This window comes from Salminus brasiliensis, chromosome 10 (assembly GCF_030463535.1).
Source record: "Salminus brasiliensis chromosome 10, fSalBra1.hap2, whole genome shotgun sequence".
Lineage (NCBI taxonomy): Eukaryota > Metazoa > Chordata > Actinopteri > Characiformes > Bryconidae > Salminus > Salminus brasiliensis.
The window spans coordinates 2,151,884-2,168,473 of record NC_132887.1 but is presented as its reverse complement, the minus strand read 5'-3'; the positions used below and the strand labels follow the sequence as shown (position 1 = coordinate 2,168,473).

At 43.0% G+C, this 16,590-nt stretch overlaps 2 protein-coding genes across 5 annotated transcripts in view; one reads left to right on the top strand and one right to left on the bottom strand.

Annotated features, from left to right (window-relative positions):
• Window positions 1-8,851, top strand: part of daam1a (dishevelled associated activator of morphogenesis 1a) — a 62,737-nt gene extending 53,886 nt beyond the window's left edge. For all 4 annotated transcript variants that reach the window (XM_072688972.1, XM_072688973.1, XM_072688971.1 and 1 more), the window contains 6 exons: window positions 32-200; window positions 887-994; window positions 1,145-1,205; window positions 2,316-2,447; window positions 5,219-5,389; window positions 6,626-8,851. In XM_072688972.1, the coding sequence (XP_072545073.1) occupies window positions 32-200; window positions 887-994; window positions 1,145-1,205; window positions 2,316-2,447; window positions 5,219-5,389; window positions 6,626-6,835 (851 nt within the window). In that variant the 3' untranslated portion in view covers window positions 6,836-8,851. The remainder of the gene's footprint in view (window positions 1-31; window positions 201-886; window positions 995-1,144; window positions 1,206-2,315; window positions 2,448-5,218; window positions 5,390-6,625) is intronic.
• Window positions 8,852-11,381: 2,530 nt separating this feature from the next.
• gpr135 (G protein-coupled receptor 135) lies at window positions 11,382-15,373 on the bottom strand. Its single transcript, XM_072690227.1, has one exon. The coding sequence runs from the start codon at window positions 15,127-15,129 to the stop codon at window positions 13,846-13,848; it is 1,284 nt and encodes a 427-aa protein (XP_072546328.1). The 5' UTR covers window positions 15,130-15,373; the 3' UTR covers window positions 11,382-13,845.
• Window positions 15,374-16,590: the final 1,217 nt, after the last annotated feature.

Genomic DNA, 16,590 nt, shown 5'->3' with positions numbered 1-16,590 from the left:
AACACAGTGCTGTGTATCTTTTGATTTTCAGCTATCAGCACAGCATCTAAAGAAGTGCTACAGAGTCGTAACCTGCGGCAGCTGCTGGAGGTGGTGCTGGCTCTGGGAAACTACATGAATAAAGGCCAGAGAGGAAACGCTTACGGCTATAAAGTGTCTTCACTCAACAAGATTGCTGACACCAAGTCCAGCATTGACAAGTAAGAACCCTGGCAAAGTAGATCAGTAAGTCACTGATGGCTCACTTAATGCAGCGAATGCAGTGATATGGGCAGCTTTGGCTTCGTCAGGTGGTGATGGAGAACCCACAGTAAGATCAGGAACCAGTAGCATCTGAGCTTTAACAGTATGGAGGAATGAGGGACGCTGTTTGGAGAGGAACAGCAAATTTATGGACGTGTTAGAACTGATTTACTGATGATTTTATTTTTGAAGGTGTCTGTGAAGTTTTTAACCCTTCTTATGCCATTCAGAAGGGCAGACTTGTTATTACGTAGCACCAAATGATCTGATAACTGATTATTTTAGGTGATACTTGTATAGGGTCACTAATTAAACACTAATTTACTGACTGGTTGATAGAACTGCCAGTTCTCAACTCATATGGTTCTGAATAATACAAATATTAAACAGGACCACCTTCCTTATTTAACATAATCATTATCACTCCATTATTGGCAACATTCCTGCTGATAAATCAATGTATGTATATGTGTATATGTGTGCGGAGCACCATTCATAGATCGATTATAATAATGCAAAGCTTTAAAAAACAAATACAATAAAAAATGAATCTGGAAATTTCTGGAAAAAAAAGGAAATTCTGTCGAGAAAATCTTATTTTGGTCAAAGAAATGAGCTCATGAATGATGTCTTGTCTTTGCAGGAACATCACTCTGCTGCACTACCTGATCACCATCCTGGAGCAGAAGTACCCCAAGGTGGCTCTGTTCCATGAGGACCTGCAGAACATTTCAGAAGCGGCCAAAGTGAAGTATGTACTTCTAAAAATGGATCCCACATGTACATACTTATGCGCACGCACACACACACACACACACACACACACACACACACACACACACACACACACACACACACAGATTCCTGAAATGCAGTGTCTTTGCTCTGTGCTTCACTGTAGTATGACTGAACTGGAGAAAGACATTAATAACTTACGCAGTGGCCTGAGGAGCGTGGAGGCGGTGAGTAACACATTCTGATATTTATTTATTTATTTATTTATTTATTTATTTATTTGATATGTGTGAACATGCTAACCCAGGTATCTGACCCTTCCTGGGACCCTCAGCAAACACTTACCTAGGTGGGGTTGAAGCATAATCTTCCTTTAAAGTCACCTTAAGCTTTCACACACCCCTTAACTCCCCTTAAAAATAGCCTAAAAGGAAATGACCTACCCATTGTTGTTATATTTGATATGGCTTGATTTATTATGTGTTTATACCCTGCACTGGTTACAAACACATAATCGGCTAATCTAGTGCTGGGCGGTATGCTGGTACACAGTTTGCACTTAGCACTAACATTTTGCTAGAGAGAGTAGGCTAGCACACACATAGTGTGTCCCAATTCAGGGGCTGCATCTGTCGGAGGCTGTATTTGAAGGCCGACTGTGTCACAGTAGCGTGACTAGGCTGTCCCATTTTGAAGGGTCCTTCGTATTCTGTGGTAACGAAGAATCCGACTGGTAGTTCCTCCGCCAGCCAACATATCCCAAGAGTCCTTGAGTGCTGGCGAGGATGTCAATAAACACAGTCGCAGTCTACGCAGCCTTTGAAGAATGCAGCCCATTGACGGTTGCAGCCCCTGAATTGGGACACACCTACACACTCCCTGCACAAGGGCCATGGGGCCCAACACTGCTGCCAGATAACTGAAATAGTTCAGTTTTAAAAGCTGTGTTTTACAGACTAGAATATTTGATCTGTGCATCAGCTGGTAAATCTGTGTGTGTTTGTAGTAAATGAGCCACTCTTAGCCTTTACAGTAGAAGCTGTGAATTTGCTGTGATGCTGTTTCTTGCAGCCTGATTCCTTCATATACTGTTATTTTGTGGGACCAAGCAATCCCTTTAATACTCAAAGCTTTTATTATAGACATTAAAACATAATTTTTATGAATTCTATGCACTCTGGACACAAAAATAATCTGCAAATCTCTAGAAAGTCCCAGTCATGGGATAAAATCCAGTGATTTACCATAAACCGCCCAGCTCAAGGCTTGTGCTTATTATTCACTATTTAATCTGTTGTATGTTGTATTTTAATGTGTGTGTGTGTGTGTGTGTGTAGGAGCTGGAGTACCAAAAGAGCCGTCCTGCTGACTCTGGCGACAAGTTTGTGTCTGTGGTCAGTCAGTTCATCACTGTGGCCAGTTTCAGCTTCTCTGATGTGGAGGATTCTCTCCAGGAGGCGAAGGAGCTGGTGAGAGCACACACACACACACACACGCACACACACACACACACACGGTCAGACCCACATGCTTAGAGGTGCTGAACTAGGTTTTTTTTTTTGAAGGCTGCTTTGGGTGGTGCTTCTTGCTGTTGCTTAGCAACAGTAGCATCAGAGCTGTCAGTCAGTTGTGTTATTGCGTTAGGATGCACAGGCAGAACGTTTAATACCAACCACAAAAACATGGATTCTGATCCATTAGCGGACTGCAGACACTAATCTGATCAGTCAGTAGAGATAAAAAAAAAAAATCACAGCCCTGTTGACGGCCCTCGAGTTAGGCCTAGAGCTGTTCAGGGAACCTTTGCTGCTTTCTAGGGGTGCGAAAATATTGCACAAATATGAGCTCGGCCAATCAGATTGTCAGATCAGAACTGTTAGTTCATGACGGGTCTCATGTTAAAATAATATCTATTTTTTTAAGCTTTGCATAATTCTAATTGATCCATAGGCAATCCCTCACCTCAGACATGATTCAGAGCATCAGGAAGTCTTGAGTCAATTCTAAATAATTATTAATAATTAAAATAGACTGAATACACAAATGTACATGGAGTGCCAGGTGTATTTTATTGGGTATTTACATTTAAAAAGAGGCTGAATTTTTTTATTTTAGCTTCTGCACTCACAGAATACTGAAATCTGTCCCGAATTCAGTGCAGTAGAATTACCATCATCAGACGTCAGACATGAAAGTGAACCATAAAGGCATAAAGATTTGATCTGGGCTATAAGTCAGAATCGAAAACTCAGACTGGTAAAGTGAGGCGGTGTTACACTCGCTTAATGGCGAGGCTGAACCTGGTAAAGTCTGTAACTCTATATCTGCGTCCTTAAACACGGGAACGCACATTAAAGAGGGTCTGCTTTGAAGTGGATGCTTAAGAATGTGAAATGGGCGCTACTCCACCCCAAACTGACTCGAGCGGGCCCTCAATGCAGGAGTTAAATCACGGCTTACCCTCAGATTTATTGGGTCCCTCCCCGTCTACCTGAACATTGGAACCGCTGAAGGCACACAGAGTTGGTGTTTAACTGGGGTCGGAGGGAGATACATTTCAAAGGCAGGTTTGGCTCATTTTTATTCTGCTCATGAAGAACCACATGGTACACATTTGGCTGCACATCTGTATTTATGTAGCTCGTAGCCAAGCCTCGAACACTGGGGAAACACCTAGCCATGTTTTAAAGTTGTTGGGCTTTTTTTTGGAATGATTCATACTGGATTAAAATCAGTCCACAATTATTACTGTAAATCTGTATAAACTACACACACTGTTTTAATCCAGTATGAATCTGCAGTGTGTGTAGTATTTACAATCTGATTAAACATTAGGGAGTGTTTTAAACCCAGTATGAATCTGCACTCACTAATGTTTAGTTAGACAGTAATCAGACAATCAGACTGTAAGGACTACACACACAGCAGATTCATACTGGATTAAAATCAGTCCACAATTATTAGTCAACTTGTAAATACTACACACACAGCAGATTCATACTGGATTAGAATCAGCCCACAATTATTACTGCCAGACTGTAAATCCTACACACACTGCAGATTCATACTGGATTAGAATCAGCCCACAATTATTACTGCCAGACTGTAAATACTACACACACTGCAGATTCATACTGGATTAGAATCACTCCACAGTTATTACTGTAAAACTGTATAAACGACACACACTGTTGTTAATCCAGTATGAATCTGCAGTATGTGTAGTATTTATAATCTGACTAAACATTAGGGAGTGTTTATAATCCAGTACGAATCTGCACTCACTAATGTTTAGTCAGATTGTAAATACTAAACAGATTCATACTGGATTACAATCACTCCTCAATTATTACAATCAGACTGTAAGGACTACACACACACACACACACTGCAGATTCATACTGGATTAGAATCACTCCACAGTTATTACTGTAAACTGTATAAACTACACACACTTTTAATCCAGTATGAATCTGTAATATATGTAGTATTTACAGTCTAAAGTTATTACTGTCAGACTAAATAAATTACACACACTACAGATTCATACTGGATTAGAATCCCCCCACAGTTATTACTGTAAACTGTAAAAACTACACACGCTGTTTTTTTAATCCAGTATGAATCTGCAGTATGTGTAGTATTTACAATCTGACATTATTGAGTGCAGATTCATACTGGAATAAAAACACTCACTAATGTTTAGTTAGATTGTAAATACTAAACAGATTCATACTGGATTACAATCACTCAACAATTATTACAATCAGACTGTAAGGACTACACACACATCAGATTCATACTGGATTAGAATCACTTCAGTTATTACTGCCAAACTGTAAATATTACACAAACTGCAGATTCATACTGGATTAGAATCACTCCATCTACAACTTAGTTAGGTTGTAAATACTAAACAGATTCATACTGGATTACAATCAGTCCAAAGTTATTACTGTCAGACTGAATAAATTACACACGCTACAGATTCATACTGGATTACAGTCTGACAGTAATAACTGTGGACTGATTTGAAAGACTGCGCACACTGCAAATTCATACTGGATTAAAATCACTGATCTTTTCTTATAGATCCTCCCGTGGTAAGACTACTGCAGCTCCAGCGGGGTTCGACACTCTCCACTCTCCTCAGCTCGATAATAATCTGGGCAGTGCTGGGGCCGTGGAGTCTGAGGGCTTCTCTCTAACCCTGCTTTCCTTCACTCTTTCTTCTCTCCAGTTCCAGAAGGCAGTGAAGCACTTTGGAGAGGAGTCCAGCAGCATGCAGCCTGATGACTTCTTCGGCATCTTCGATCAGTTCCTGCAGGCCTTCGCTGAGGCCAAGCAGGAGAACGAGAACGCCCGGAGACGGAAGGAGGAGGAGGAGCGCAGGGCACGCATGGAGGCTCAGGTATACACTTACAACCAGGGTGTACATGGACTGTGTTCACAAGGATTTTACATTTACAGCATTTATCAGACGTTCTTCTCCAGAGCGACTTACAGAAGAGCTTCACCGTCACTCAGAAAACACCTTTGTCTAGTTTATAAAGACCAGAATCCAGAAGATCCTCTAATCTTAGACTCTACTAAATACAGAAGTCAGTCTGGAGACACAGTCCTCCACACACTCTACACTCTGCACACTCAGTCCTCTCAGAAGAGGAGGGTCTTCAGTCTGGGTTTGAGGACAGCGAGCGTTGGACTCTGCTGTTCGGACACCCAGGGGAAGTTCGTTCCACCACTTCGGTGCAGGACAGTAAAAAGTCTGGACGCTCGTCTTCCGTGGATCTTAAAGGATGGCGGGTCGAGCCGAGCCGTACTTGAAGCTGGAAGGGCTCTTGGTGCAGATCAGGGTTTTGACCATCGCCATCAAGTACGGAGGGGCTGGCTGGTCCTTTCTGGGCTTTGTAGACCAGAGTCAGGGGTTTTAACCTGAGAGAATGCATGGCAGAGCTTACCATTGATCTTAAATAAGATTAAACACTATTAGATTAAAGCAGCATTATGCGATTATTGGTCTCTTTTGCTCCTGGGCTCCCCCTACAGTTACTCCACTGCAGTAAATACAAATCACGCTTTGAGCGCCCCCTCATGGACAGCTGTACACCCGTGTTTCTGGACAAGCTGAGAGAAGCTCCAGAAGCTTGATCTGAAGGTGGAGCAGTATGTGGGCTGAGGCGGTAGAGTAACACTACAGGATTTTACACTAATATGACTCTATGGGTTCTGCAGTGTTACACAGCAGCAGTTCTGGAGAGAGGTTCTCCTCCTGCAGCTCCACCACCAAACCTCCATAGTGCAGCAGCAGCAGTGCTCCGACCCGGAGTGGGGCTGACGGAGATGCCGTTCTCCCCCTGTTACAGTCAGTGGAGGAGCAGCAGGATCCTGAAGCTGCTGATTTAAGGGAAAATGCTACATAGTGTTGCTTTAAGTGTTGCTTCTCTTACCTTTGGATCATGGCTGCCCCCTAAGGGTCTGTTTGAGATTACTGAACACCTCCACGCTGAGGAGAGTGCTAATTGGTGTACATAGGCTTCCATTACTTGTTAGCTACCTTAGCAATGTGTGAATCGGAGGCTAACTGATTTCTCTCTCTCTCTCTCTCTCTCTCTCTCTCTCTCTCTCTCTCTCTCTCTCTGTTCAGCTGAAGGAGCAGAGGGAGAAGGAGCGAAAGGCTCGCAAGGCGAAGGAGAACTGCGAGGAGGACGGAGAATTCGACGACTTGGTGTCCGCCCTCCGCTCCGGAGAAGTTTTCGACAAAGACCTGTCCAAAATGAAGAGAAATCGCAAGAGACCCAACAACCAGGGTGCTGAGACGAGCAGAGAGAGACCGATCACCAAACTCAACATCTGAGCATCCTGTGAGTAAACACTGATACAACACTGCCACCTGGTGGTGGAGCCCAGGGACTACAGCTGCATCATCTTGAGTCTTAACACTGTTTCTGTGGGAACAGCTGTGGGAATAAACACTGGACCAACGCTGCCATCTGGGGGTGAAGCCAAGGAATGCCATCCATCTCTTCCCGTACAAACTCAAAGCTCAGTTTCTGAGCTACAGGTTAATAAAACATTGCACCTAGTGGTGGAGCCAAGGAACTACATCCGTCACAATTTCTGAGCTATGGGTGGGAAAAAAAACTTTACTCCAACACTGCCACCTGGTGGTAAAGCCTGGGGACTACATCTGCATCATATTCTGAAAAATTAAGAGTTTCTAAACTGTGTGAATAAATACTACTCCTGCACTGCCATCTGGTGGTGAAACCAAGGAACGTCTTCCAATGACTTCTGAACTACAGGTGAAAAAATACAGATCCTGTACTACCATCTGGTGGTGAAACCAAGGAACTACGCCCATCATTTATTCTGTCAAATCAAAGCTCAACTTCTGAGCCACAGGTGAAAAAATAGAGATCATGTGCTGCCATCTGGTGGTGCATCCCAGAGACTACACCCATGTCATTTTCTTGGACAAAATCTAAATTCATCTGGAACTGTAAGATGTCAAAGCACACCACAGAGTTAACGTTACCTCTGATCCGAACTGGAAACACATCCAAGCACATCTGCGTGTATCTGTGCTGGCTGCCAAAATACTTACTTTTCTTTTGTAATCATGTTCATTTTGACAGTGTTGACCTGAGCAGTGCTTCCTGTGGTGCTGGTACAGTGAACCTAGCTGCTCATGGAGATACAGAGAGATTGCTGTATTTTTAAAGTGCTCTAATACAACACAGCAGAGCTCAGAACCGGTGCTGGGAATACAGAAACCACCTTATTAATAATAGTGCTTATTACAGGGGGTGGGAATAAAGGAATATTCCAGCATTTTTAAACCTAATGTCTATCTGATGCTTCTGCACTGTACAGTCACTTACCATAGAAAATTATTTAAGTCTCTGTGATTACAAAAGAATCAAAAATGTGCAAATTAAAAATGGGTTATAATAGAAGTCAGTGGGCAGTTGATGAATTCTGTGCATAATTATTTAAAATATGCAAATATACTTGCTTTTTAATATATTGACACTACTATAACATGGTAAAAACATAGTTCCAGAGACTTATACATGTTTATGGTGATCAATAAGGATGAGCTAGTGAAAGCTCTCCCACCCACCCAACAAATTTAATTCACAAAATAATGAATTATACAGATTTACATCTTATTTATATAAAAACAAACTTAAATAACCACAGAAATCATTTTACACCAATTTAGAATTCAATCAGCATCTGCCCATTGACTTCCATTATAATCCAATTTTGTCTCACCACGTTTTCTACTGTTTCCAAGCTCAGAGACGTGCATCAGAATAATGAACTGTGGGAACTGTCTGCGCGCTACAACTGCATTAGAAGGGCATTAGGATGAAAAATACTGAAGGTATTCCTTTAAAGTGTATGCACTACAATTGTAATTCAGGGCTGTTTAAACATTACGCTGCACACGGCTTCTCTAAAACTCCTGATAAACTCGTCAAGGGCTTCATAATTAGTTGTGAGTTGAACTAAATGGATCAAGCTTGGATAAAACACCAGAACTGGACCAGGAACAGTTGAAATGTGCTGGCAGTGAAGCACAGGCCGCAGTTTACACCCTTTTGCATCAGTTCATAAACACTGTACTACGTCTGCCAGTCATTCGGAGGCTTAAACCCCTTAATCAGATGGTCTGGTTGATTTTCCTGAGGAGTTAAAGCTTGGAAATAGTGCCACAGCAGTGCCGAAGCACCCAGATGAACCCTGTCCTGATTGAACCCTGGTCCAACTCTATGCAGTTCAGACAGCCCAGCCTCTGGTTTGTATGTAATCTCTGTAACCTCGGTTTTTGCCTGTAAATATGTAAATAAAACCGTCCTCTGTTCATCATGTCTTATTAAAAAGCTCGGAGCTCGTTAGCGCTCTGGCGTTCTCCTGGTGATCCGACGCCACTGAATCCTTCAGGACTCTGAGTTTGTGCTCGTTTGCTTCGTTTGTGGGTTCTTTCTGTGTTCTGATTATTTAAGACGAGACAGATGAGCAAATAAAAGAGGAACCCAGACTGTCCTGGATTCTCTTGGCTGTTTCTTCGCTTCTGTGTTTTTATTGCAGGATTGTGCGCCACCTACTGGACACAGTGTGAAGGCAATGATTGGGTAAAAACGTACACTGCGACGACTTCTACCATGAGAGGGTCGCTGGTTCGAATCCCGGTCATGCTGCAAGTCATCGGCAGCCGAGGCCCCGAGAGAGAGAGCACAGCTGGCCTTGCTCTGTTTAGGGTGGGTAGATGGTGCTCTCTTTCCCCAGAGGGGGGGACGTCACTGGCGTCTGCAGGCTGGTGCGTTGGGGGCGGGTACGCGGCGCCTCCCTCCAGGCGTGATGTGGCCTCTGCGGCAGTTGACTGCGGATGTGTCGGAGGGGCACAAGCCGACGAACTAGGGGCTTGTGCTAGTTGGCCCTCCCTGGTGACGGGGGCATTGTGTGCGATAGGAGGGGATTGCGTATGGGTTGGGTAGTAAGTGGCAGTCCCATTTTGGAAAGAAGATGGGGGGTAAAAATGAAAAACTAAAACAATAGGTTCTTCTAGGGTTCCTTAGTAAAGACCATTTGTGTAGTTTGCTCCTGGGCTCCCTGATAAAATGGCCAATGAGGGTGAGTAGTCCATATGGTGAGTTTTTGTTATGGTCCAGATATGCAGCTTATCTGGCTATAAAACATTAGAAATGAGGACCCCCTCCCCCCAAAAAACCTTCTTCTAATGTATAGAATCAGACTCAGGAGCAGAAGATCAGCTGCAGATGATCAGATCATGGTTGGAGGGGATTATTCTGGAGGAGTCTGGAGTCTGATTTAAACCTCAGACGTTTAGTCTGGTCTGATCTTAATGGTTGAAGCTGGTGGTGAAGAAGATCACCATCATGGCCAGATCCAGAGAGCTCTCTGAGGCCTTCAGAAAGAAGGGTGGAGATGCAGAGTGAGAGTCTGGCCAAGGGGTTTAAGAAGATCTCAGATCAGTATTAAATTTCTATCACATGATGTTCAAAATTACCTTCTGGATTAATCTACTCCTAAAAATAAAGGTGCTACAAGAGGTTCTCAGAGCGATACCAAAGAAGAACCACCTCTGGTTCCATGAAGCTTGAAAAGAACATTCACTCGATCTAAAGGTTCTGGACCAGTTCACAGGCTGTTCACTCTCACTCATCTTTACAAACAGAACCAAAAGTGGTTCTTCTATGGTACCACTTGAAGAACCTTTGGTAGCACCTTAACTAATACAGGCTACAGTAGTCAAGGAGATTTACTGACACAGATGTGCAAATGCACACACAGCTTGTCTAGTCCCTGTAGAGAAGAAGTACTGCCAATAGAATAGGACTCTCTGGAGCAGATCATCATCATGACCCTATTGGCTCCATGCTGCCTAATAATGCCAGGTGTGGGCTAGAGGGGTATAAAGCCCCCCAGCATTGAGGAGCTGTGGAGCAGTGGAAGAACAGTGTTCTCTGGAATGATGGTGGTGGAGCTCCATCCAGTACTTTTGGGAAGAGTTTGGGATGATGAGGTGAGGAGGTGATCGTTATTTATCTTTACAAATGGAACCAAAAGTGGTTCTTCTATGGTACCATTCGAAGAACCTTTTGTTGCACAGTAGTCAAGGAGAATCGGGGGTCTGACTCATGGATGCAAAAATCCACCCTTATTATTTTGCCATTAATTATTTAGTTCTGACACTAATTACGTGGAAATGAAGAATTACACCAAGGCCAATCTTTTGCGCTCCTGTTGGAGGCTGAGGGTAATCAGTTCTGCTACTTCCCCAGCTGGGACGCCCCCTGGTCACGCGTCATATTTTAGCTCCAGTTTCCCATAACTGATGACTAATTACTACCCTGTATGTAATGTAATAGGGAAATTGATCAGCGTCAGGACCGGGCATCGGAATTCAATACTGTAGAACCACAGACTGCATTAATGCATCATTCACACAACTGGGTTCAGGACTCAGAGGACTTGTTTTTTTAACATATGGCAGAAATATGAGGTCATATCTGCTTTATGTTACAGTGTTAATTATGAAGTATTTTATAGTAATACGCTGTCAGGCAAAAACTCCTATGTCCATTTTTCACTTTTTGACAATCTGGTTGTTCTTTATACTGTATTAAAATTTCAGAATGATGAACGGACCAATAGAAATGCTCAAAAGTGAATACAAAGGAATACAATCATTTCACATTTACTTCCATTGAAAGTTAAGAAGGGGGTTTCCTTCTATGGCTGCAGTTTTGGAGATATGAGGTTTTTGCGTGACAGTGATGAAATCCTTATGAGGATCGTTGAGAGAATTCTTCATTTCTTGGGAAAGTTCTTGATATCATGGTTAAAAATGAGTGGTTTGTCAGAGGAGGGACGGTCTGCTGTCCGGTTGTTTTATTATGCAGAGTAATTGGTACAAACAGGCTACTTCAATTACTTCAGTCTGTCGACTGCGTTGATGCCCCAAAACGTTCAGAAATTGGAGCTGATGGTGGGTCTTTGAGAACCACTTCTTCACAGAACTATCTAGGGATCGCCTGAGGACTGCCCTAAAGAACCGTGTCTGAAAAGATTTTATAGAACCTTCAATTAACGTAAAGGTTCTGCACCGATTTAAGGAATGTTCCTAGAACCTTTACACCTTGAAAAGGTTCCTTAAACTCATGTATCTTATTTACAAAAGCAATGGAAAGGTTCTTTAGTGCGGTGGTTCTCAACCCAGTCTGCTCCAACCCAACTCACAACTTGAGGGTCCTTAAGGACTGCTTTGAGAACCACTTTTTTTAGAACCTAAAGTGGTTCTTCGAGTGCAGAGGTCTTTAAATATGGGCCCAGTTTCCCGGTTTTGGGTTTTGATGCCACAGAAGAACCACTTTTGGTTCCCTACAGCAGTGGTTCTTAAACCAGTCCAGATTTCTGCAAATATCTGAATTTCTGAGGGTCTTCTGAAGACTGCCCTAAAGAACCATGTCTGAAAAGATTTTATAGAACCTTCAAATAATGTAAAGGTTCTACACCAATTTAAGGTTGTTCCTAGAACCTTTACACCTTGAAAAGGTTCTTCAAACTCATGTATCTTATTTACAAAAGCAATGGAAAGGTTCTTTAGTGCGGTGGTTCTCAACCCAGAACCCAAAAGTGGTTCTTCTAGGGCAGATGTCTTTAAATATGGGCCCAGTTTCCAGTTTTGGGTTTTGTGATGGTTGATCACTGAACTGATTGAACTGTCTGTTGAACGTGTTGGGTGATGCCTGTATGCACTCATTCGAGAGACTCATACTGGAAATTACAGAATCATCGTTTTTACTGCAGAGATTTGATACTTCTGAGGGAATTTTGTAGGACTTAAAAACAGCGCTTGAAAAAAAAGGACCTTCAGAAATTGAAGTATCAAAGTGATCAATACTGGTAGAAAAGAGGTTCTTGAACACTGCTCAGCTCAAGCCACCATGTGAACAAGGTGAATACTGATGCATCATTGGCACTGCAGTTCAGTCCAGGACTAGTCTAGGACAGTCCAGTCCATCTATCTGTGTGGCTTCTAATCCCATAATAAATACTGATTAAACATGGTGAAGAACCCAAAGAAGCGTTCCATCAGTGATGCCACAGAACCAATTTTGGTTCTCTACAGCAGTGGTTCTTGAACCAGCCCAGATTTCTGCTCCATTGTTGCCAGTTGGATTGGAGCAAATATCTGAATCGTCTGAGGGTCTTCTGAGGACTGCCCTAAAGAACGTGTCTAAAAAAGGTGCAAATGGACCTTCAAATAACGTAAAGGTTCTACACTGATTTAAGGGTTTGTATCTAGAACCTTTACACCTTGAAAAGGTTCTTCAAACTCATGTATCTTATTTATAAAAGCAATGGAAAGGTTCTTTAGTGCGGTGGTTCTCAACCCAGTCTGCTCCAACCCAAATCGCAACTCACAACTTTGGTAGAACCAAAAGAGGTTCTTCTAGGGCAGAGGTCTTTAAATATGGGCCCAGTTTGGCTGCCACAGAAGAACCCCTTTTGGTTCTCTACAGCAGTGGTTCTTGGACCAGTTCAGATTTCTGCTCCATCGCTGAGTGTTGCCAGCAGGATTGGAGCAAATATCTGAATCATCTGAGGGTCTTCTGAGAACTGCCCTAAAGAACCATGTCTGAAAAAGGTGCGAATGGACCTTTAAATAATGTAAAGGTTCTGCACTAGTTTCAAGGTTGTTCCTGGTACCGTCGGACTAAAGCAACTGAAAGGTTCTTTGGTGCAGTGGTTCCCACTGTCTAACTGATGTAGACTGTTGAGAACCACTTCTTCACAGAACTATCTAGGGATCCCCTGAGGACTGCCCTAAAGAACCGTGTCTGAAAAGATTTTATAGAACCTTCAAATAACGTAAAGGTTCTGCACCAATTTAAGGGTTGTTCCTAGAACCTTTACACCTTGAAAAGGTTCTTCAAACTCATGTATCTTATTTACAAAAGCAATGGAAAGGTTCTTTAGTGCGGTGGTTCTCAACCCAGTCTGCTCCAACCCAACCCAACCCAATCGCAACTCAGGGGTCCTTAAGGACTGCTTTTAGAACCACTTTTTTTAGAACCTAAAGTGGTTCTTTGAGTGCAGATGTCTTTAAATATGGGCCCAGTTTCCCAGTTTTGGGTTTTGTGATGGTTGACCACTGAACTGATTGAACTAATTGGCTGACCAGAGCAATCACACAATCACACAACACTGGGACCAGACACTGGGACACAGGCCCGGACCTGAAGCCCTCCGGTTCTAAAACATCACCCAAAGAACCCTTTTTGGCACCGTCGAGTCCCACAATGTAGTAAAGCAGAGTAAACAGATGAATCACAAGCTGGTGTTGGCCGTCTCGGTCTTTTGCACAGTTGCTTCAGTGGCCGTGTCCGGCTGGCCATCCCTGCAGAAGAAGACCGCCGGGTTTTTGCAGGCCCACATGGCCACTTCTCCACCATTGGCTGGGCTGGAGGAAGACACCCGACTTCCTGCACCGTGGCGGCTGGCGTAACGGTCTCTGATCCTGTCCGGCCGCGTCCGGTCCCTGATCCGGTCGGCTCGCGTCCTGGAGAGGTAGGCCGCAATGTTTCTAGTCCTATAGCCTTCTTCTCTGCTCCGCCCCAGCAGCATGGATATGTTGGGGTTCCTTATGGCGTAGATCAGAGGGTTTATGGCGCCGTTGGCCCACGCCATCCACATGGCCACCGTGTCCATCGCCGGGTTGAAGGTGTAGTCTCCGACTGCGGTGACTATTCCCATCAGGCAGTACGGCCCCCAGCAGAAGATGATGAAGACGATCATGATGAGCACCGTGGTGGCCGTCCTCATCTCGCTGTAAAAGCGCAGCAGGTGAGCGTAGGTGGTCACCGGACGCACCCTGATCTCCGAAAGCCTGACCGTCTTGCAGATGTTGTAGTGGCAGAAGCACATGAGCGCGAACGGGAGGAGGTAGCACACCACTATCAAGGCCACGCTGTACGCCGTCCCCATTCTGGAGCTCCCAGAGTGGAACACGTACATGCAGTGGTAGAAGCCTGGCTTGTGGACCACTAGGTGGTCTGACGTCCAAAAGAAAAGGTACCAAGGGAAGGAGAAGACCACAGCTGACAGCCAGACCGCCACCAGCAGATGCATGGCCTTCCTCCTGCCAATTTTCTCCTGTGGCTGCCTCACTATGGCATAGTAGCGGTCAAATGAGATAAGGGTCATGGTCAGCGTGGAGATGATCCCGAAGCAGGTGTTGAAGAAGCCGTTGGCCACGCAGAAGCGGTCCCCAAACATCCAGGCGCCGTCCTTACTGAAAAGCATCATGAAGGAGAAGGGCAAGCACAGGACGGCTGTGAGGAAGTCAGATAAAGACAGGGACATAATAAAAGCATTGGTCACCGTCCTCAACTGCCTGTGCTTGATGATGACCATCACCACAGCCGAATTGCCCAAGCTGGACAGCAGAAATATGGCCAGAAGCAAGAGGGCCTGAGCAGCTACTGCCACTCCATGCAGAACTGTGTTTCCCCCAGAGCCCTTGGCCGGACCACCAGCCCCAACACCGCTCTGGTTCCCAAAATCCAAAATCAGACCTGATCTGGATCTGTTGTTGTCCATGTCGCTCGCCATTGGACCCCACTGGCACGAATCCACAGAGCAGAGGAGGATGCATCCCTTTCCCTCTCCTCCTTTCAGCCCCGGCAGTGTCAGGAAGGGTTCGCGGGGTCACAGTAAAGCCAGATCCGCACGAAAACACCAGACCTGGCCCGTCAGCGTCCGCCTGTGGTCACCCATATCAGCAGGGCTTCGAGCTGCACGTTAAAACCGCGTCTCTCCATCTGAAGGCGCCTCCCTGCGCCTCCCTGCGCCTCCCTGCAGCCTCCGCTGGAGCCCCAGTGTGGCTCTATTAAACACACCCGTATTCGGGCAACGCCACGCCCTTCTGCGCTGGGATTGGCTGTTTGGTCGCTGTTACGTATTTCGTTATTTTATGGCTAACTGCACGATAAAATACATTATTACATTGTATTAATATAATATTATAATATGGTGTGTATTTATCAACTGTTATTGAATTGTATTGATGTATTCATATTTATATTTTACTTTTCAAATACACAAATCATGTTATTATTATTATTATTATTATTATTATTATTATTATTATTATATTCTGGGCGTTTTATTTTAAAGCTTTCTAGAAATGTATCAGTATTAATTAGATACTTACACACTAGTTTATAGTAAATACATTAAAGCAACATATTCTGAGTACTGCATTTATGCTTATTTGCATTTATTATAATCTTATAAAATGTTTTATTACACGCAGAAACACATTTACTGTTGAAATTAATATTTTTACTTGCTAGGTAAAATAAGCATAGAATACATATTTAATATGTAAAATAATGTATATATGTAAATGTGTGTGAAATATTTTATTTGATATTATATACAATCATTTCTATTTCTATTTCTATTTTAAATATTTCGTTTCGTTGTTATAATATTAATATTAATAATAATAAATATTATTATTATTATTATTATTATTATATTCTGGGCGTTTTATTTTAAAGCTTTCTAGAAATGTATCAGTATTAATTAGATACTTACACACTAGTTTATAGCAAATACATTAAAGCAACATATTCTGAGTACTGCATTTATGCTTATTTGTATTTATTATATTATATTATATCTTATAAAATGTTTTGTTACAGACAGAAACACATACTGTTAAAAGTAACATTTTAACTGGCCAGGTAATAAGCAAAGAATACATATTTAATATGTTAAATAATATATGTATATATGTAAACGTGTGTAAAACATTTTATTTTATATTATGTACGATCATTTCTATTTCTAATTTTAATTTAAATATTTTGTTATTATTATTATTAGTAGTAGTAGTATCAGTATATTTTATACATATTTTCCCTCCTCAACAATAAAAATGCAGGTAAATAAGCAGGATTATTGTTTATCTGCATTATTTATCTGTTTATCGTCCAGTGGCTGACGGCTTGTGAGTGTGAGCTACTAGCCAATCACAACGCAGGAGGCGAGTCACCACTGGCCAAT